The sequence below is a fragment of the Photinus pyralis genome, unplaced genomic scaffold (genome assembly GCF_008802855.1).
Source record: "Photinus pyralis isolate 1611_PpyrPB1 unplaced genomic scaffold, Ppyr1.3 Ppyr1.4_LG10, whole genome shotgun sequence".
Lineage (NCBI taxonomy): Eukaryota > Metazoa > Arthropoda > Insecta > Coleoptera > Lampyridae > Photinus > Photinus pyralis.
The window spans coordinates 1,404,526-1,425,851 of record NW_022170250.1 but is presented as its reverse complement, the minus strand read 5'-3'; the positions used below and the strand labels follow the sequence as shown (position 1 = coordinate 1,425,851).

General features: G+C 40.6%; 2 protein-coding genes and 1 long non-coding RNA gene across 4 annotated transcripts; 2 read left to right on the top strand and 1 right to left on the bottom strand.

Moving 5' to 3' along the window:
- The first annotated feature begins 1,842 nt into the window (after positions 1-1,842).
- Positions 1,843-18,816, top strand: LOC116161968. 2 transcript variants are annotated; one of them, XM_031475481.1, is made up of 4 exons: positions 1,843-2,060; positions 17,702-17,942; positions 17,987-18,246; positions 18,294-18,816. In XM_031475481.1, exons 1-4 carry the CDS (start codon positions 2,051-2,053, stop codon positions 18,452-18,454), a joined length of 672 nt encoding a protein of 223 aa, XP_031331341.1. In that variant the 5' UTR covers positions 1,843-2,050; the 3' UTR covers positions 18,455-18,816. The 2 variants fall into 2 exon arrangements, with proteins under 2 accessions (XP_031331341.1, XP_031331340.1); XM_031475480.1 differs by lacking the exon at positions 1,843-2,060 and adding an exon at positions 17,517-17,656.
- Positions 6,062-7,118, bottom strand: LOC116161970. The gene is made up of 4 exons (XM_031475483.1): positions 7,035-7,118; positions 6,660-6,900; positions 6,353-6,612; positions 6,062-6,306 (listed from the first exon to the last, which is right to left on the bottom strand). The coding sequence occupies exons 1-4, from the start codon at positions 7,096-7,098 to the stop codon at positions 6,152-6,154; spliced, it is 720 nt and encodes a 239-aa protein (XP_031331343.1). The 5' UTR covers positions 7,099-7,118; the 3' UTR covers positions 6,062-6,151.
- Positions 10,998-11,540, top strand: LOC116161980. Its single transcript, XR_004143462.1, has 3 exons — positions 10,998-11,046; positions 11,092-11,332; positions 11,377-11,540. It is a non-coding gene; the product is annotated as an uncharacterized LOC116161980 (long non-coding RNA).
- Positions 18,817-21,326: the final 2,510 nt, after the last annotated feature.

Genomic DNA, 21,326 nt, shown 5'->3' with positions numbered 1-21,326 from the left:
TGGGCTGTACGTTTAGAGGGAAAACGTAGCACCGGGGGGTCTGGGGGGTATGGAATACCCCCCAGGAACAAAGGATAGATTCAATGTTCTTTTCCTTACTCTTATTAAAGTATTCGGACGCTTGGCTGGGGGGTATTCCATACCCCCCAGACCCCACGGTTGTATATTCTCCCCCAGAAGATATAAAGTAACACCAGGAGCTTCTGCAGTATAGAATCCTCGTCAGAAAAGCAAAATTCGACGTCCATTTATGAAAACCACCACGAGAGTACTTTGGGCTGCACGTTTTGAGGGAAAACGTAGCACCGGGGGGTCTGGGGGGGATGGAATACCCCCCAGGAACAAAGGATAGATTCAATGTTCTTTTCCTTACTCTTATTAAAGTATTCGGACGCTTGGCTGGGGGGTATTCCATACCCCCCAGACCCCACGGTTGTATATTCTCCCCCAGAAGATATAAAGTAACACCAGGAGCTTCTGCAGTATGGAATCCTCGTCAGAAAAGCAAAATTCGACGTCCATTTATTAAAACCACCGCGAGAGTCCTTTGGGCGGTACGTTTTGAGGGAAAACGTAGCACCGGGGGGTTCGTGGGGTATGGAATACCCCCCAGGAACAAAGGATCGATTCAATGTCCTTACACCTGTGAAAGTTTTCTGACGCTTGGTTGGGGGGTATAGAGGGGTCTCTATTCTTCCACAAAACGTGTAGTGTAACATCGGGAGTCTGTGGAGTCGGAAAAGCAAAACTCCATGCCCATTTCAGAAAACCAGTGCCTTTGAGCTGTACGTCTTTAGGGAAAACGTAACAACGTCGGGTGTGTGGGGATGGGACCCCCCCCCCCCTTCCAATGTTCTTTTGCTTAAGCTGGCCAAAATTTTCGAACGCTTGGCTAGGGGTTATTGGCCTCCCCGCTTGGGGTGTAGGTTTTGCGGGAAAACGTAGAAGCGAGGGGTCTGGGGGGTGAGAAATTACGTAAAGGTGGAACGTTCTTCTCCTTACGCACCTATCAAAATCTTCGGACGCTCATGACTTATATGAAACTCATGTCGGCTGAAAACAAAAGGCAACTGTATACAAGATGGCGGCTGTCAACAAGATGGCACTATAGACGAGAAGTTGACTGTTACCGTTTTTACTTTTTACTGTGTGGTGGATAAGAGCACTGCAGCACCCCCCTTTTCGGTACCTTGCGAACAAATCGCCACCGCAAATAAGAAAAGCGTAGATTTTTCCACGATATGCTCACCACGTGTTTTTTTTTCACGTAGAACATAAAATCCTAACGTAATAACGTCAATCAATGCAAATTTGTAATTCATTTCCTTCGGGACTTTCAAGGTTTTCTCGATTCAATAGATAAACTATATTCAGTGCCTTATAATGAAAAATTCCAAAAAATAGAGGCTATTGTGTTGGACCTTCTCATGGCCGGGGATCTAAACTTTGACACAGTAGGCGAGGTGCCGCATAAAAAAGGCTCTAAGTACCGAATTATAGAAAATAATCACGTTCTTGTCACCCGGGGGTGGAAAATACGTGCCGAAGCACCGATTTGCGATGTCTTACGCCTACGCGCGTCCTCAGAATGCATTTTTACATAAATTTCACGCATTAGTGACTATTTGTGTAAACCGTAACCGGATTGGGCTTGCAAAAGCGTTACGCAAGCTTGCAGAAACTGGAGCGCGGACTATTAATAATCATTTGCGATAAGCGAGCGTTGTTGTGATTAGGCACCCCCGCGGGAGGGGTTGGTGCCCTATTAGCAAAATTATTATCAAAAGCGTAGACGTTTCGCCGGAAAAGCGCCGGGGCGATGATAAAAGGACCAAAATATACAACAGCCTCCTCCCACATTATCGACCCGCTTCTGTCATCTGGCCATCCCTGCGCGCCGAACGCGACCATGAACTAATTCGGCCACGACATCCCGCGCGCGCGGTTATCCGGACGAGGAAAATTCTTGTGCTGCTACCTTTTTTGCTTTCGTTTCGGCCCCCGCGCGGAAATTACCACGACGTTGTTGATATTGAACTTGTCGCCGGAGATGCTTGATGGTAAGTCGATTTGACCTTCCAATCTCTTTTTTTCTAACATTGTGTCAGAGCCGACCGCAAAACCACTTTTGATGTTATTTTGTTGAAAACACGGACGATTACTGGCGACCTTCGCGGTTAACGTTGGTAAATTGGAATCGAGTGCACCGGCTGTCACCAAATTTACGTAGGCTGGTTCGCATAATTGCCCAATAAATTTGAAAATGCGAGCCGCAAGGTTTACGGGTGTACGGAAACGAGACAAGGTTCTTCTTATCAGCTTCCGGCTCGAAGGACCATGTCCGATTATTGTTTATGCAAATTCGTTTAGGTGCGCTACGCTCAATCCGCTTCTATTTCCTGGAAAAATGCGAATCGATAATGTAAACAATCTAATAAGGTCGTTTATCTTGATTTGCGCTTCCGTAAAAATCGCGAACGTCGTGCGATGCGACGAAATTGGAAACAACCCACACGTTTTCGCTACCCCCCCAAACAATCAATAGTAACATGATTTATTTTCACTCGCGAATAACGCACTTTTAGTGCCCATTTTTCGTAATCAGGACGGTGTTGATCCCCGAGGCGGATTAGCCGTATAATGATATTATCTCTCCCCCTCCCACACTACCCTTTATTAATACATCTGGTAATTTAATACTGGCCGAGATTGGAAAATACATGCAGCCGGAGAAGTTAAAAATATTGTTCTTTTAAAAACCGCAAAGTCGCGTGGAAAAAATTGAGGCTAAAGTAGCAGAGTAGAAGGCGTAAGAGAAGTTTCAAATAGTGCTATGGGCACTCTACGTTTTGAAGGACAAAGGAAAACCGGGGGGGTATGGAATATATTTTGTTAGACGGAGGGAGAGCAACATTGAATCTGTCCTTTTTCTGCGGGATTATTCGGAAAGCGTACCACAAGTCCATTTTACCCGGTTATCTTATATCGTTTCTATGGTAACCAGATAATTTAATTGTTTTCTTCTGAATTCGCTATAATGTAGGAGTGGAAATGCGGAATTCTGTGTAAATCCTTGAGGTATTTCAGAACAAAATTGTCGAGCGGTCAATACAACCTTTGAAACAAAAGTTATGCACTACTTCGAGTATGGTGTAACAGGAACTCGTTAACGGATTTTATTTCATTCGAATTTTTGTCTGATCTTTTTCGATTTTGTATGTAGACGAGCGATCTTGACGGTTAAATGCTTGTGAAATCTTGAGGCGCCGACAAGTCGTGGGAGACTATCGAGAATTACTGAACGATTTTGCAAGGGCTATACCCGTCGTTATCAAATTTGTCACGTAGTGTGAGATCTGATAACTTTGCGCGAAATTATTCCACTTTACGTAAATTTATGGGTGTCAGGCGTTCTGATTGGACACAAAAATGAGTGTTGATTGGCGGAACGGGTGTGAATGAAAAATGTACGGTAGTATGAAGTGGGTTGTTGGGAGTCAGTCGTCGTGAAGCAGTTATTTCGACTTAACTGTTATTAACTACAGGGGGTTTTTGTATATTGGTGTGGCACTAATAACCTAAAAAGTGGAGTGTTTAGGCCGCCAGTAACGAAGTTAAGTACGTGCAAATCAAAGTTGTGATTTGGTGACCTTAAAAGGGATCATTTCCGGTTTCGAAACTATCACAGGAAATACGAACAATAGTGGAAGTTTTAAACCACAAAGGTTAAAGTTGCGTGACTTTAAGTAATGTTGGATTGCGAGACAGGAAATTAATTGCGACTGCGGATAACGGCGTGAAGCTAGACGCGCGAAAATTCTAAAGACTCAAAAATAAAACATGTAAATAGTCGCACTTCTGCAGTGGTCGAATGTACGCAAATCAAAAGCAGACGTTCATTTTGCGAGCCCCCGGATTTTGTATAGACTGTGCCTTTCTATCGTTTGCAATAATGTTCTGATACGCGGTTTTTTCCCAAATTTTATTTTTGAGTAACATTGCATGTACATATACCGTTTCGTACGGACGGCAGGCGCGGGTCAAGCTATTATCGATAAACTTAGGCATTTTACGCTTCGGTGGTTCCGTCTTAGCCGAGACAAAATTGCATTGTAAACAAAAGACGCTGATCTACGATTGGTTAAAAGAGGACGTTGATCGCAGAAATTTCGTTGGTTGCGTTTTTGCGTTGATATAAATAGCGAAGCGCAAAAAGAAAAGCAGAAGAGGGGTAACGACTCTGAAAGGGTAAAGATAGTCCACGCAATTTTGTTCTTAAATACCTAAGGAACGTCCGGAGACATTCTGATAATCATCGTCCGGGCAAAAATTGTAACCGAATTTTCAAAACGTACAGCACTAAGGACTATCGTGATGGTTCTCTTAAATGGTCATTGAATCTTGCTTTTTTGACGAAGATTCCGACGTTTAATGGTCTCTTTCTCAAAATTATGGTTTAAAGGTTATAGGCACTATACGCTTTCAAGAAAAGTGTAGAACGGAGGGCTCAGGGGAGTAATCCCCAACTCATGATCCGCAGATTTTGGAAATTTTATGCCAATTTCTTAGAGAAAACCGATCATTATTTTTTATACAAATCAAAAGCGATGACGTTACCCTTGTTGTTTTCGAAAATAAGTGATTTCTGTACGGTACAAACGTGGTACTGCCCTTTTTTTTTTGAACAGACGGCGCCTTACCAACGGACAATATTGGATCTCTAAGGGGGAATCAGTAGCTAAAACAAGCCAGTTTGTTTTTCTTGCATTCCTTGGTCGAGTACCTTTTTGTGTATGGTATTGATCTGGCAATGAACTTGTTTAATTATCTCGACTGCATTCAAACTAGCTTTCTATTTCCGAGTTCTCATTAGAGCACTAACCGAAACGGGTTAATTTTTTGCTTTCGGTTTAGTCTTTCATTAGTCGAAAGGGCATTTATTCACCGGAAACGTCGGTTTGTAATTTATGCGACAATTCTGAATACTGATTTACCCGTATGCGTTCGTAATAAAACCGCGGCGTTTATATTTTTACAACGGGCGCGTTTTCACTTAGCGTATTTCGGTTTGTAGGGTTTTAATGCGGTTGTTATTTATGATTGAATGATTCGATCATATCATTCGAATTCGAGGTCAATGTGGTTATGTTTCAGATTTATTTGATGTTTAGTTTTGTTTAAATAATAATTGAAATTACGTGTTGCATTTTGTTTATCTCCGGTCAGAGCGATAGGACTTCGTTATCGCTGCGTTAAGCTAATTAGTTTCAAATTAAGAAGATGTTTCCTCGAAGTTTACCGTTTGACGACGCATTAATTTGGTAAGGAATGATGAACGGAACCGAGAAAAGGAATGAATGTTTTATAAATATGTACCAGAGGGTAACCGGAGCTTTTGGTTTGGTGGACGCATTTTTAGGGTATGCTAGTATGCAGTAATCGAGTTTGTTGTTCACTCTTACGAATAAATAGTGAAGTCTAAATAAAAACCTCGTAGCTATTCAGAGATTCCTGCGCGATGAGTACATTACCCTAGATAAGGTCAGCGTTCTGTGGTAATTACAGCTCCTTCTCGAGATAATGAACATCAGTGGAAATTCTACTCGTCCCATTGATACATATAATGATCTAAATCTTCGCCAGGTCAAAGATCTGGGTCGATATGTTCGTACACACGATAATAGAGAACGTTTATAAATAATTGCGGGATTATTCGGAAAGCGTACCACAAGTATATTTGACCCCATAATTTAATTGTTTTCTTTTTTCGTCTGAATTCGAGTTTCCTCTCGAAAAATAACACGCCAATCATTATCCACGTCGCGGGCTATTTAAATTTTCTTTTTTGTTTGAGAAAAAACGTAGTGTCGGCAGCTATAGTTTATTTAGGCGGGTGCCGTGGTATCTTTTATGGTAAAAAATTATGATCCGAATGCTCTTCCATGCTACACCCTCAGATTTAAAATGGACCCTTTGCCTAAACAATTCTGCACTCATTTCAATTCCATTTATCACCTCTACCACGTGCGTCTTTTAACTTAATACAATCTCGCGATAAAAATAACGTTAAAAATTTAATGTCTTCTTCTATATGTACACATGTTCGTTAATTACAATGTAGAGAGTGACTTTCAAGAACAGACCAACTTAATTAGGAGGTCCGAGGAAACAATTCATCGATCGAATATTTTCTGCACAAACGAATAAGGAACGGCCTCAATATTTCCTGGAAAAGTTGCGAATAGGCGGGCGAAATTTCCGAGGCAATTAGTTCAGAATTCATGTTCAAAATAGGGATGAGCACGTCTGAAATTTTACTTTAACAATCAAACTTTTAGAACCGAGACAGTACCTCCATTAACCAGTCCGGTAAGGTTCAGTTTGAGGTCATGCACCTTGCAGGTGACGTCCACCTTAATCCCGTTGCAATTGCCCTTTACGTCCCAATCGCTTAGGAGAAAATCACAAGTTGTGACGGTATTGTTCATTTCCAGTTCGCCGCCTCCGGCGACTGAAAGATTGATCACGTGCCCCTCAACTTTAAAATTTGTCCATACACTTAGATCAGGTAGAATGACTCGACCTCCTATTACGCCATCTTTTGGTCGAACACTGAAACAATGTCAAGTATAGACGCGTTTAACTGTCATTACTCTTACTCCGCCTCAACAAATTGGTAGTTGTACAGTCGATATAGGGTAAAACTATTTGTGATGACATGAAAATCGCTAACGGGTGACTCGATTGTCATGTTAAAATCGGGACACACGTAAGGGTCCAATGGCCGCAAACCAATTTCCGGTATCCCGTTTCTGACTTGTTGATTTAGATTGTTCGCGGCGTTTATAAAGCACTCGCTTATTTTCTGGTCGTCTTGGTAACATATTGGAAAGTAGCTTGCTGAAACAGGAGTTATAGAATATCGTTCGCAACCGATAATCGTTGTTTTAACGATCGTATTGGCGAAAAATTTAAAAATCGCCAATTACAGACAGAATTGGCGCCGGGGACAGTATGGAGTCTGAGAAACTTACGCAGTTTAGCTGTTTCGACGTAAACGACCAAAAAAGCGCCTAGTAAAGCAGTAATGCGTCGCATTTTCGTAAATTCAGCGCGATACTAACTCTTTTGGGTAAACAAATGTTAGGGAACCCGTGGGTATGAGAACAAAGTGCTAAAGTCGTCTAGGGCATTTGAATATTTTCAATAAAATACCGTTCCCACATGTAAAATTGTAAAAGTACAGCCTTTGTCACATTAATTGTTAATGTATGCATGTGATCGTATTTATTAAGCACACTCTATTGAAAACACCAGTCACCAATGGATATATTTCTTCCAGAAGTCCCAATCGCCCTTTGTGAGTACCTTCTTCCGACAATCCGTTCTTGAGATATTAGCTCGGATATTAGGAAATATATTCGATAACGATAAGAGGTCGAGGAGGGGGGTCATGGTTGGTCGACATTAATTCCTTTTTCGTTGAGACCTCTCATTAGAGTTCCATGAAGGATAGAATCAATTCCACCCCCCCCCCCCCCTTCTAACTAAGCGCGGTAGTTGGTAGAAAACGGTTCCTTTCGTTGAAACCTTTAATTAGAATACCATGAGAGATATCATTAATTTCTATGATTTTCCAAATTCACCAAGCGGTCTTGTCCCCCCCCCCCCCTCAACCTCCCCAGATAAGTACATTCTAGAGAGGAAGAGACTCGCGAGGGAGATTCACGGAATATTTAACTCCTGAGGGGGGGGGGGATTCCATACTCCCCAGATCCCCCGGTGTTACACTCTCCCCCAAATTGTTACACCTTCAGATTTCTTTTGTGGACTGTATATACTAGGGGAGGGTATTGGATTTCCATACCCCCAGACGTCCCGGTGTTACACTCAACCCCAAATTGTTAGGCTTTCAGCGCTTTGTGATCATTGTGATCACGAGTAGTGAAAGCTAAACAAGTTAGTGGAGGATCTAATACAGGATGGTCTGGGGGTATGGAATACCCATACCCCCTCCCCTTCCCCCAAGCCCCCAAGTAAGTACATTCCAGGGAGGAAGAGCATCCGGAACTCTTAATAGCAACTGGCGAGGAAGCACTGAACTGAACCCCTCATTATACACAACATATCCTCCGGTAACACTCCCCAAACCGTGAGTTTTCAGGACGCGCAACTGGGGGGTAACCCCCCCCCCCCCCATCTAATGTTAAAGTCGCTATCCATTTCCGGAACGGTATGTTAAAAACGCCGTGGTTCAAAACCTTTCTTATATATATATATATATATATATATATATATAATCGAGAAATTTGTATTTAGTCCATAAATTTTGATTGAGAGGTCTGATCGAAAAAGTACGAATCGTTTTGGATTCTACGCACCAAAATTAGTGAGAAAAAGTGTTTTCCCGAGAAATTTTGGTGCAGTCGATTTTTGGTAAAAAAGGAAGGTAATAACTGCCTTTTTTTGAGGCCGGAAAAAAAATTGTCTGAGATCGACCGGGAAAAAACGTTTTCTTATAGAGTTTGGCTCGTAGAATCCATAATTTCAAACAGTTCCAAGATTGGACTACTAGATCAACTTACAGCCCTTTGAACTTTATATACAGGGTGACAATTTGAAAACTTACCACCCCCCATATTTTAGTAAATAAACGAGATATTTTAAAAAATCAAAATCCTTTTCGGTAATTTGGAGGGGGAATCACAATGACATAGTTGGCGACGCACCCCCTCCAACTCCCTGCGCCCCAGCCACCCCAACTTTTAAATCTTAAATAGTGACCCCCCATGTGTGATACGTTGTTGGAAAGCTCTGAAAAAATGCTTTCCAACCATACCAAATAGCATTACATTTAGGTTAGTAATTATCGTGCAAATCAAAAAATAAACTAATATGATACATTTGAAATCTGTCGTATTTAAAACGCAACCGGCGAACATAGACGAACTAAGACAGAGAATAATTCAAGAATGTCGAAATATTGCAAAACCAACATTTGAAAAGGTTCGACAAGAGTTTGAGAATAGATTATAACTGGCGATCAAAAATGAGTTGCTGTCAAGTCGGCTTTGGAAGTTCAAGTTAAATACGATTTTCCATGTTTATTTTTTGATTTGCACGATAATTACTAACCTAAATGTAATGCTATTTGGTATGGTTGGAAAGCATTTTTTCAGAGCTTTCCAACGACGTATCACACATGGGGGGTCACTATTTAAGATTTAAAAGTTGGGGTGGCTGGGGCGCAGGGGGTTGGAGGGGGTGCGTCGCCAACTATGTCATTGTGATTCCCCCTCCGAATTACCGAAACGGATTTTGATTTTTTTAAATATCTCGTTTATTTACTAAGATATGGGGGTGGTAAGTTTTCAAATTGTCACCCTGTTGTAATATATATAATATATATATATATATATATATATATATCAGTACTTTATTATGGTTGCGTTCTGGGAATGTCAGTGGAACTGTTGGGTGTATTCAACATTTTTACCATCTAAATATTCATTTCAGATCTTTACGCCATCTGTATATCTTTTCTGTAAATTCGTTGTAACGTTCAACGCGCGTTGATGATATTTAGTCCGATAAAAACTCCTTATCGCAAACGACACGATGTATCTACATTTTAACAAGCAATTTCACGCTTTACAAATTAAATACACAATTTACAAAATCGCCAAACTTTAAACAAAAGAAATATACGATTACAACTAATTCTAATAGAAAAAATAACACTGATGCATAAATTCAAGTAAGACATGGTTTTCGCAACATTTCCCCCCTTAAATTGAACACAGAAACATAATAATGCTGGTACTTGCACATATTCTTAGACAGAAAAGGAAGAGCTGAAAAGCTTTTGGGCAGAATCGCGCCTGCGCAATTGCGTCAAGCTCCCCATTTCCGGCTAAATACAACTAATAATTCACCCTTTACATTAATTCAGCTTTTGCATCAAGACGAGATGTATACTTTCTCTGTGTCCTTCGCTATTTATATTAAGTTCATAACGGAACCAACGGAATTGGCGCGATCGGCTTCCGTTCTTAAATGCTAGACTTTTAAAGGTAGGATTTCAAGAACTCTACATGCTTATTATTGCTGTTGGAAATCCGAAAAACGGATTTCTAAAGGATGTTAGGGGATTTCAAATGTTTTTAAAGACTATGTAACGGGAGCCTTTTATTCAGGGTTGATTTTTCGAACTTTCGTGCGTGTGTTTATCAAAATGAGAAGGGCGATCGTTCGAAAATTTAGTCCGTTAGTACTTGGTGATCATTTTTTAGGCGTCTTGTAAACTAGCTCCAGAACTCTTTGGCGCCAGTCTGTTCGGAGTTAAGCGCAAATTACTTTATTTTAATTAGGTCTACGTGACCAAAAACTGCCAACGTAGAACCGCGTGGCGTGAAGAGCCTGAAAAAAGCCGCATTCCTAGCGTGAGATTGTGACTAGAGCTAACGGAATTGGTCGATGTTGATCGAATCAGAGTACTACTTAATAAAAACATGGCCGATTTCATTAATAAAGCGCCATTTTGGGGCATTATTAATCAGGAATGATAGGTAGGGAGTAATACGGGGGAGAATTTTGAAAGGCATTCGGATTTGGGGCTCCGATACATCAAGTTCGTGGTCCAAAGTAGAGTTTTTTATGGGATTCTGTTTTTGTCGGTCGTAGAATTCTACTAGTAAGTTAAGCTAGTAAAAAGGGGTCGATTGGTAGGTACAATGGCGTCTTAGTTCAGGTGACAATGCGTAAGTGTTTTAAAGTTAATCTTACAGCAATGTTATGTGAAATATTTTGAAATTTCCGATTTGAATCGGTTGTTAGAACTTTTTATATGAGAAAATTACGACTTCATTATCATAATTCGTTTGCTGTTACTGTTTATCATTATTTTTATTCTATTACATTTTTCTCATACATTTCATATAAACATATAAACGCTTTCACGTAATTCAATCGGCATTTCCAAAATGTACTTCCTGTCTATTTTACTGGCCGCTTGCTTATTTGTTCAACTCGAATCAGCCGAACTGCGTAAGTCCATTATTGAATCGATAACTTTGTATTGGGTCCTTCTAGCAAGCTACCTTCCAAGATGTTACCAAGACGATCCGAACATAAGTGATTGCTTTATAACCGCTGCGAATAGTCTAAACGAGAACGTCAGAAGTGGGATACCGGAAATCGGTTTACGTCCGTTAGACTCGTTCGTCTCCCCCGATTTCAACATAACACTGGAATCTGCGATCTCCGACGTTTATATCGCCTTTAAACGTTTCACCCTGTACCAAGTGCACAACTATCGATTTACCTCGGCAGAGTAAGTCGCTACGCGTAAGTTGTCACGCTGAAACGTGTTTCCAGTGTTCGACCCAAAGATGGCGTACTTGGGGGTCAGGTCATCTTCTCAGACCTAGGTCTGTCGGCGGATTTCGATGTTCGGGGACACTTGATTAATGTGCCACTCAATGGACGCGGTTACTCCAAATTTGAGGCCGAGAACGTCGTTTGCGATTTTTTGATCAACTGGCCCAAGGAATTGAATTGTGACGATATGATGTTGGAAATAAGTTGCAAATTCGAAGACATCCACGTGGCTAATATTACCGGATTGCCAAACGCAGGTAAATTGGTTTTGAGATTTTTGAAATTTTTGAAAGACAATTTGCAGACTCGATACGCACTATTTTGAATTTGAGCTCTCGGCTGGTCGCATCTGAAGGGTCACCTGTATATTCCGAAATCTTCCAAACACTTCTAAAGTTGTTTCTTAGACGGTTGTGCAGGCAATATGCGTTTAACGATTTATTTCCTCTGTCTCCATGACTATGATTTTTAATAACTTTTTTTATTCCTCGCCTTTGATTTGCTGAGAATTAGCCAACTTTTGGACCAAGTTCGCGGTCACGGTAAAGGGGGATTTTGCGGTGCAAGGTCGTGGTCTGGGATTTCCCCGACCAAAAAGTCGTGGCTTGGTGAGGGCGCTTCCCGGTTGCATAACTAAGGAGTGACCTTGTTTTACGGTGCAAGGCGGGCATTTGCAATTCTTCATTTATCTCAAATACTATCAAATTCGGATAAATACTGATATGTGCCCCACGTTGCGCGCCAAATAAAAATGCTACGTGCAACGGTCACTAAACCACCCCCCACAAGCACCTGATCAGCTACCACAAGTAACACACAGGCACTAACAAAATATTTTGTACGAAATCTCGGGGCGAGAAGGTCGATGACCGTCCCCTCCCCTTCTACACGACACAGTTTGCGTGCCATTCTAGAACACTACCATAAGTGTACGGAGGGTTACAGGGAGAGGGTTACCGACTCCTTCTTTGCTGGATGCTTTTGAACCCCAGCCGATTTTAATATAACTTTCCTAAGATGGTCAAGGATTTTTCCGTTTGCTGGGCAGTATTCCATACTCCCCGGTGCTACGTTCTCTACGGTATGGAGATGACGTTCTCATAATCCTTCTCCAACAACTGTCAAGCGAGTTCTGAAGTCTAAACGGTCTGTGGAAGAGTATTACCGGGGGGGTCTGGGGGGTATGGAATACCCCCCAGACTACGGATCAGTTCTAGTGCCTTAATCAAGTGAAATGCTACTGTGTTTAAGTATCTCTGATCTTCTGCTACCTCTTTAATTGATAAGACAGGTAACTTATTGTCAGAGCGCGATCTACAATCGCTACTCTAACCAGGGGACAGGAATGTGGTCGCCTTTCTGGTTCGGTTTCTGTTTATTTAGTGTTTGGAAGGACGTGGGAATATAATGGTGATGGTAATTATACCTACTGGTGGGAATGTCGACAAACACGACGTCTCCGAAACCACCACCCTCTCCTACAGGAGTCAAGTTACGAATTAATCCCATTAAATTTCACATCATTACAATTTCAGTATTTCTGTTCTCCTGTTAAACCCTTTTCGAGAAATACTGTTACATGACCTCTGTTGTTACATTTTTTACACGATTGTGCGGAAAATGTTGTTTAAACGGCTTACTTACACTCCGCCTACCGCAATTAAGTGAAATGCTACTGTATTTAGGTATTGATGTTCTCCTGTTATACCTTTCTCGTGAAATTCCTGTTACATTCCCACTTTGCCAAGGATTTCAGCGACTTATTTCCGCTCTTTGGCTAACATAGTTAAGCGAAATGCTCCTGCATTTCAATAATTCTGCTCTCCTATTAAACCCTTCTCGAGAATACTGTTACATTACCCCTGTTGTCACATTCTTTACACGATTGTTTAGAAAATATTATTTACACGATTTACTTACGCTCTGTACCTAACGTAATCATGTGAAATGCAATTGTATTTTAGTATTCATGCTCTCCTGTTACATCTTTCTTGAGGAATTCCTGTTACATGTCCCCTCTTTCTACATTTTTTACACGATTGTGCAGAAAATATTATTTAAACCATTTACTTACGCTCCATACCTAACGTAACTAAGTTAAATACTACTATTTTTAGGTGTTTATGCTCTCCTGTTACTCCTTTCTCGAGAAATTCGTGCTACATTCTCACTTTGCTACATTTTGTACACTATTGTGCAGAAAATGTTATTTCAAAGATTTGCTTACGCTCTCTTATATCGCAATCAATAAATCATCCTGTATTTCAGTATTTCTGCCCTCCTGCGACATCCTTCATGAGAAACTCCTGTTACATTTCCTCTTTAGCTACATTTTTTACACGATTGTGCACTAATTATGATGTTATTTCCGCACTCTCTCTAATGTCATCAACTGAAATGCTACTGTGTTTAGTATTTCTGATCTCCTGCTACCTATTTCTCAAGAAACTCCTGTTATGTTTCCCCTGTTGTTAGATTTTTACACCGTTTCGCAGAAAATAGGATTTCAGCGACTTATTTCCGCTCTTTGGCTAACATAGTTAAGCGAAATGCTCCTGCATTTCAATAATTCTGCTCTCCTGTTAAACCCTTGTCGAGAAATACTGTTACATTACCCCTGTTGTCACATTCTTTACACGATTGTGCAGAAAATATTATTTACACGATTTACTTACGCTCTGTACCTAACGTAATCATGTGAAATGCAATTGTATTTTAGTATTCATGCTCTCCTGTTACATCTTTCTTGAGGAATTCCTGTTACATGTCCCCTCTTTCTACATTTTTTACACGATTGTGCAGAAAATATTATTTAAACCATTTACTTACGCTCCATACCTAACGTAACTAAGTTAAATACTACTGTTTTTAGGTGTTTATGCTCTCCTGTTACTCCTTTCTCGAGAAATTCGTGTTACATTCTCATTGCACACTATTGTGCAGAAAATGTTATTTCAAAGATTTGCTTACGCTCTCTTATATCGCAATCAATAAATCCTCCTGTATTTCAGTATTTCTGCCCTCCTGCGACATCCTTCATGAGAAACTCCTGTTACATTTCCTCTTTAGCTACATTTTTTACACGATTGTGCACTAATTATGATGTTATTTCCGCACTCTCTCTAATGTCATCAACTGAAATGCTACTGTGTTTAGTATTTCTGATCTCCTGCTACCTATTTCTCAAGAAACTCCTGTTATGTTTCCCTGTTGTTAGATTTTTACACCGTTTCGCAGAAAATAGGATTTCAGCGACTTATTTCCGCTCTTTGGCTAACATAGTTAAGCGAAATGCTCCTGCATTTCAATAATTCTGCTCTCCTGTTAAACCCTTCTCGAGAATACTGTTACATTACCCCTGTTGTCACATTCTTTACACGATTGTTTAGAAAATATTATTTACACGATTTACTTACGCTCTGTACCTAACGTAATCATGTGAAATGCAATTGTATTTTAGTATTCATGCTCTCCTGTTACATCTTTCTTGAGGAATTCCTGTTACATGTCTTCTCTTTCTTCATTTTTTACACGATTGTGCAGAAAATATTATTTAAACCATTTACTTACGCCCCATACCTAACGTAATTAAGTTAAATACTACTGTTTTTAGGTGTTTATGCTCTCCTGTTACTCCTTTCTCGAGAAATTCGTGTTACATTCTCATTGCACACTATTGTGCAGAAAATGTTATTTCAAAGATTTGCTTACGCTCTCTTATATCGCAATCAATAAATCCTCCTGTATTTCAGTATTTCTGCCCTCCTGCGACATCCTTCATGAGAAACTCCTGTTACATTTCCTCTTTAGCTACATTTTTTACACGATTGTGCACTAATTATGATGTTATTTCCGCACTCTCTCTAATGTCATCAACTGAAATGCTACTGTGTTTAGTATTTCTGATCTCCTGCTACCTATTTCTCAAGAAACTCCTGTTATGCTGTTGTTAGATTTTTACACCGTTTCGCAGAAAATAGGATTTCAGCGACTTATTTCCGCTCTTTGGCTAACATAGTTAAGCGAAATGCTCCTGCATTTCAATAATTCTGCTCTCCTATTAAACCCTTCTCGAGAATACTGTTACATTACCCCTGTTGTCACATTCTTTACACGATTGTTTAGAAAATATTATTTACACGATTTACTTACGCTCTGTACCTAACGTAATCATGTGAAATGCAATTGTATTTTAGTATTCATGCTCTCCTGTTACATCTTTCTTGAGGAATTCCTGTTACATGTCCCCTCTTTCTACATTTTTTACACGATTGTGCAGAAAATATTATTTAAACCATTTACTTACGCTCCATACCTAACGTAACTAAGTTAAATACTACTATTTTTAGGTGTTTATGCTCTCCTGTTACTCCTTTCTCGAGAAATTCGTGCTACATTCTCACTTTGCTACATTTTGTACACTATTGTGCAGAAAATGTTATTTCAAAGATTTGCTTACGCTCTCTTATAGCGCAATCAATAAATCATCCTGTATTTCAGTATTTCTGCCCTCCTGCGACATCCTTCGTTACATTTCCTCTTTAGCTACATTTTTTACACGATTGTGCACTAATTATGATGTTATTTCCGCACTCTCTCTAATGTCATCAACTGAAATGCTACTGTGTTTAGTATTTCTGATCTCCTGATACCTATTTCTCAAGAAACTCCTGTTGCTAGATTTTTACACCGTTTCGCAGAAAATAGGATTTCAGCGACTTATTTCCGCTCTTTGGCTAACATAGTTAAGCGAAATGCTCCTGCATTTCAATAATTCTGCTCTCCTCTTAAACCCTTCTCGAGAATACTGTTACATTACCCCTGTTGTCACATTCTTTACACGATTGTGCAGAAAATGTTATTTAAACGATTTGCTTACGCTCTCTTATATCGCAATCAATAAATCCTCCTGTATTTCAGTATTTATGCCCTCCTGCGACATCCGTCTTGAGATATTCCTGTTACATTTCCCCTTTAGCTACATTTTCTACACGGTTGTGCACAAAATACGATCTCAACGATTTATTTCCTCACTCTCTCTAACGTAATCAAGTGAAATGCTACTATATTTAGATATTTATGTTCTCCAACAACTGTCAAGCGAGTTCTGAAGTCTAAACGGTCTGTGGAAGAGTATTACCGGGGGGTCTGGGGGGTATGGAATACCCCCCAGTATACGAATCAGTTCTAGTGCCATTTCCAGAAGGCTACCATAAGTGTACTGAAGGTTACGGGGAAAGGGTTATCCAGTCCTTCTTTAGTGGCTGGTTTTGAACCCCCGCCGATTTTAGCATAATTTTCCGGAGATGGTCGTCGAATTTTCCGTGCTGGGGGGTATTCCATACCCCCCAGACCCCCCGGTGCTACGTTCTCTACAGTATGGAGATGACGTTCTCATAATGCTTCTCCAACAACTGTCAGCCAGTTCTGAAGTCTAAACGGTCTGTGGAAGGGTATTTCTGGGGGGTATGGAATACCCTCCAGTATACGGATCAGTTCTAGTGCCATTTCCAGAAGGCTACCATAAGTGTACTGAAGGTTACGGGGAAAGGGTTATCCAGTCCTTCTTTGGTGGTTGGTTTTGAACCCCCGCCGATTTTAGCATAATTTTCCGGTGATGTTCATCGATTTTTCTGTTTTCTGGGGTGGGGGGGTAGCCCAGAACCGAATCAGAGTAATACATTAATAAAAGAGGTCGATTTCATTAATAAAGAGCCTTTTAGGGGCCTTAATTGATCGGTAAAGATAGGTAGGGAGTAATCAGGAGGAGATTTTGGAAGACATTCGGCGTTGGGCCACCGATGCGTCAAGATTCCGTTTTTGTGCGTCCTCGAGTTCAGGTCAGGCAAGAAAAATTGCTCCGGACCCAAATGTTCGGTCATTGTTAATATCGCGTGAGTTTAAAAAAAATACATTTCTCCGCGAGCAAACAAAAAGACGTAGATCGGTAGGTACAATTGTGCGTCTTAGTTGAGGTGTCAAAACGTAGACATGTGAAATGGTTTTGAAATTTATCTTACAACAATGTTATATGTATGGTTATATAATGGAAATATTTTGATATTTCCTATTTGAATCGAAAATATTGTTCTTAGAATTTTTTATATGAGAAACATTATTAGAAAATGGCTTCATTATTATAATCAACATTTTTCTCACACATTTCATACAAATATATAAATGCTTTCACGTCCTTCAGTCTGCATTTCCAAAATGTACTTCCTATCTATTTTACTGACCACTAACTTATTTATTCAAATCGAACCAGCTGAACTGCGTAAGTAAATTATTGAATCAATAATGTTGTATTGGATCATTCTAGCAAGGTACCTTCCAAGATGTTACCAGGACGATCCGAACATAAGTGACTGCTTCATAAGCGCTGCCAATAGTCTAAACGAGAACGTCAGAAGTGGGATATCGGAAATCGGTTTACGTCCGTTAGACTCGTTCGTCTCCCCCGATTTTAACTTGACCCTCGAATCTCCGATTTCCGATGTTTACGTCGCTTTTAAACGTTTCACCCTGTACCAAGTGCACAGCTACCGATTCACCACGGCAGAGTAAGTCGCTACGCGTGAGATGTTACGCTTAAACGTGCTTCCAGTGTTCGGCCCAAAGATGGCGTACTTGAGGGCCAGGTCATGTTATCGGAGCTAGGTATGTCGGCGAATTTCGAAGCTCAGGGGCACGTGGTTGGTGTGGCACTCAATGGACTCGGCTACGGCAGAATTGGTCTCGAGAATGTCGCATGCGATTTTTCTATCAAATGGCCCAAGGAAGGGACTTGCAACGAATTGAATTTGGAAATAAGTTGCAAAATCGAAGATCTCAAAGTCAGTAATATTACTGGATTACCCGGCGCAGGTAAATGGATTTTGCAATTTTTTTAATTCTTGAAAGACGATTTGCAGACTCAATACGTGCCGTTTTGAATTTGAGCTCCCAATTGATCGCATCTGAAGCTGCACCTGCATGTTCAAGTATCTTTCAAGCACTACTGAAGTCGTATCTTAGACGGTTGTGCAGACAATACGCGTTTAATGATTTGTTTCCTATGAATCAAAATGCTTAGATTTTGAATAATTATTGTCTCTGTCCTTCGCTATTTATACAAAGCTCAAAACGGAACCAACGGAATTGGCTCGTACGACGTCCTTTCTTAAATGCTTAACTCTTGAAGAGAATGTGGGGTTTCAAGAACTCTACATGTTTCGGAAAGTCTCTAAGCGAGACTTTGAGGCACGCGGAAGCTATTTCCTGCAGTTAATGGCTTGCAGAGATCCATAAAGCTCTTTAAAAACGAATCAGCACATTGAGGGATTTTAAATGCTAAGGTCAATTAAAAACTGTATGGACTGCCTGTCGAAGACTGTTTGGGCCTTTGAAAACCCTTAAATGAACACAGACATCTTTAATATTCCTCTAAATTCGAACCGGAAGGATCTCCTTAAAAACTCGCTAGTTGCTCTAACGGGCTCTAGAGACTAGACGCCCTCTGTGCTCGTAAAAAACTCTCAAAGGATGCTCTTAAAGATCCCAAAGATAGATACGAACTCGTAAGGAATCTTAGGGGATTTCAAATGTTCCTAAAAACTATGTAATGGGAGTTGATTTTTTCGAAATTTTCTTCAGTTTGCTAGTAAAGAGTATACAGGGTGCCAAAGTTAGACGGTCCATCATTCCAAAATTTGGTACATCTCGATTATTAAATAGCCGCAAGTACTTGGCGATCATTTTTTATTCGCTGTGACCCGTTAATCTTTGGCGCCGGCCTGTCCTTGACCAAAATTGCCAACGGCGTGTGTTCCCCGCAATAACCCGAGAGAAGCCACGTTCCACATTGAACGGTTTGAAATTTCGACCAAAAATTCTGACAAACCGTAATATCTCGAGAACGGTGCGTCGTAGATATGCCTTCCGACCCCTCGTTGGAAAGGTCTCAACCAGCGCTATCGATTGGCGCCGTCAAAATTGCAGTCGATTTTTGGTAAAAAAAGGAAGGTATAACACTGCCTCTTTTTTTGGCCCGAAAAAAAAATTGTCTCAGATCGACCGGAAAAAATATTTTCTTATAGAATGTGCCCTGTAGAATCCATAATTTCAAACAGTTCCAAGATCGGGCTACTAGATCAAAAGTTACAGCCCTTTGAATTTTTGGCGAAATTCTGACCGCGCCAACCGATAGCGCTGGTCGAGACCTTTCCAACGAGGGGTCGGAAGGCAATCTACGACGCACCGTTCTCGAGATATTACGGTTTGAAATTTCGACCAAAAATTCTGACAAACCGTAATATCTCGAGAACGGTGCGTCGTAGATATATGCCTTCCGACCCCTCGTTGGAAAGGTCTCGACCAGCGCTATCGATTGGCTCCGTCAAAATTGCAGTCGATTTTTGGTAAAAAAAGGAAGGTATAACACTGCCTCTTTTTTTGGCCCGAAAAAAAAATTGTCTCAGATCGACCGGAAAAAAAAAAATTTTCTTATAGAATGTGGCCTGTAGAATCCATATTTTCAAACAGTTCCAAGATTGGGCTACTAGTTCAAAAGTTACAGCCCTTTGAATTTTTTTTCGAAATTGGTTTCTAGTCCATAACTTTTGATTGAGAAGTGTGATCGAAAAAGTACGAATTGATTTGGATTCTACGCACCTAAATTAATAAGAAAAAGCGTTTTCTCGAGAAATTTTGGTGTATTCGATTTTTGGTAAAAAAGGAAGGTTATACACTGCCTTTTTTTGAGCCCCGACAAAAAAATTGTCTCAGATCGACCCGGAAAAAAAATTTTCTGATAGAATGTGACCTGTAGAATCCATAATTTCAAACAGTTCCACGATTGGGTACTAGTTCAAAACAGCCCTTTGAATTTTTGGCGAAATTCTGACCGCGCCAACCGATAGCGCTGGTCGAGACCTTTCCAACGAGGGGTCGGAAGGCAATCTACGACGCACCGTTCTCGAGATATTACGGTTTGAAATTTCGACCAAAAATTCTGACAAACCGTAATATCTCGAGAACGGTGCGTCGTAGATATATGCCTTCCGACCCCTCGTTGGAAAGGTCTCGACCAGCGCTATCGATTGGCTCCGTCAAAATTGCAGTCGATTTTTGGTAAAAAAAAGGAAGGTATAACACTGCCTCTTTTTTTGGCCCGAAAAAAAAATTGTCTCAGATCGACCGGAAAAAAATATTTTCTTATAGAATGCGCCCTGTAGAATCCATAATTTCAAACAGTTCCAAGATCGGGCTACTAGATCAAAAGTTACAGCCCTTTGAATTTTTGGCGAAATTCTGACCGCGCCAACCGTTAGCGCTGGTCGAGACCTTTCCAACGAGGGGTCGGAAGGCACATCTACGACGCACCGTTCTCGAGATATTACGGTTTGAAATTTCGACCAAAAATTCTGACAAACCGTAATATCTCGAGAACGGTGTGTCGTAGATATGCCTTCCGACCTCTCGTTGGAAAGGTCTCGACCAGCGCTATCGATTGGCGCCGTCAAAATTGCAGTCGATTTTTGGTAAAAAAAAGGAAGGTATAACACTGCCTCTTTTTTTGGCCCGAAAAAAAAATTGTCTCAGATCGATTCGGAAAATAATTTTTCTTATAGAATGTGACTAGGGAATGCAATTCCGCAGCAAAATCTCAATCCCGGTATTTGCGGGATCCCGTAAAACTTTAAATAAATTGGCAACTAAGCAATTCTGTGCGGTTAACTTCTGCATTAAAATAAGTCGCTAATGGATTACCCGGCGCAGGTAAATGGATTTTGCAATTTTTTTAATTCTTGAAGGACGATTTGCAGACGTGCCGTTATGAATTTGAGCTCCCAATTGATCGCATCTGAAGCTGCACCTGCAGGTTCAAGTATCTTTCAAGCACTACTGAAGTCGTTTCTTAGACGGTTGTGCAGACAATACGCGTTTAATGATTTGTTTCCTATGAA

Excerpts from the sequence above, each read along its gene's own strand:
- LOC116161970 (XM_031475483.1), bottom strand. The coding sequence starts at position 7,098 with ATGCGACGCATTACTGCTTTACTAGGCGCTTTTTTGGTCGTTTACGTC. Across the intron at positions 6,613-6,659 it reads TACCAATTTGTTGAGGCGGA|TGTTCGACCAAAAGATGGCG; the intron begins GTAAGAGTAATG and ends ACATTGTTTCAG. Across the intron at positions 6,307-6,352 it reads TACCGGACTGGTTAATGGAG|ACGTGCTCATCCCTATTTTG; the intron begins GTACTGTCTCGG and ends GTAAAATTTCAG.
- LOC116161968 (XM_031475480.1), top strand. The coding sequence starts at position 17,560 with ATGCTTTCACGTCCTTCAGTCTGCATTTCCAAAATGTACTTCCTATCT. Across the intron at positions 17,943-17,986 it reads TACCGATTCACCACGGCAGA|TGTTCGGCCCAAAGATGGCG; the intron begins GTAAGTCGCTAC and ends ACGTGCTTCCAG. Across the intron at positions 18,247-18,293 it reads TACTGGATTACCCGGCGCAG|ACTCAATACGTGCCGTTTTG; the intron begins GTAAATGGATTT and ends GACGATTTGCAG.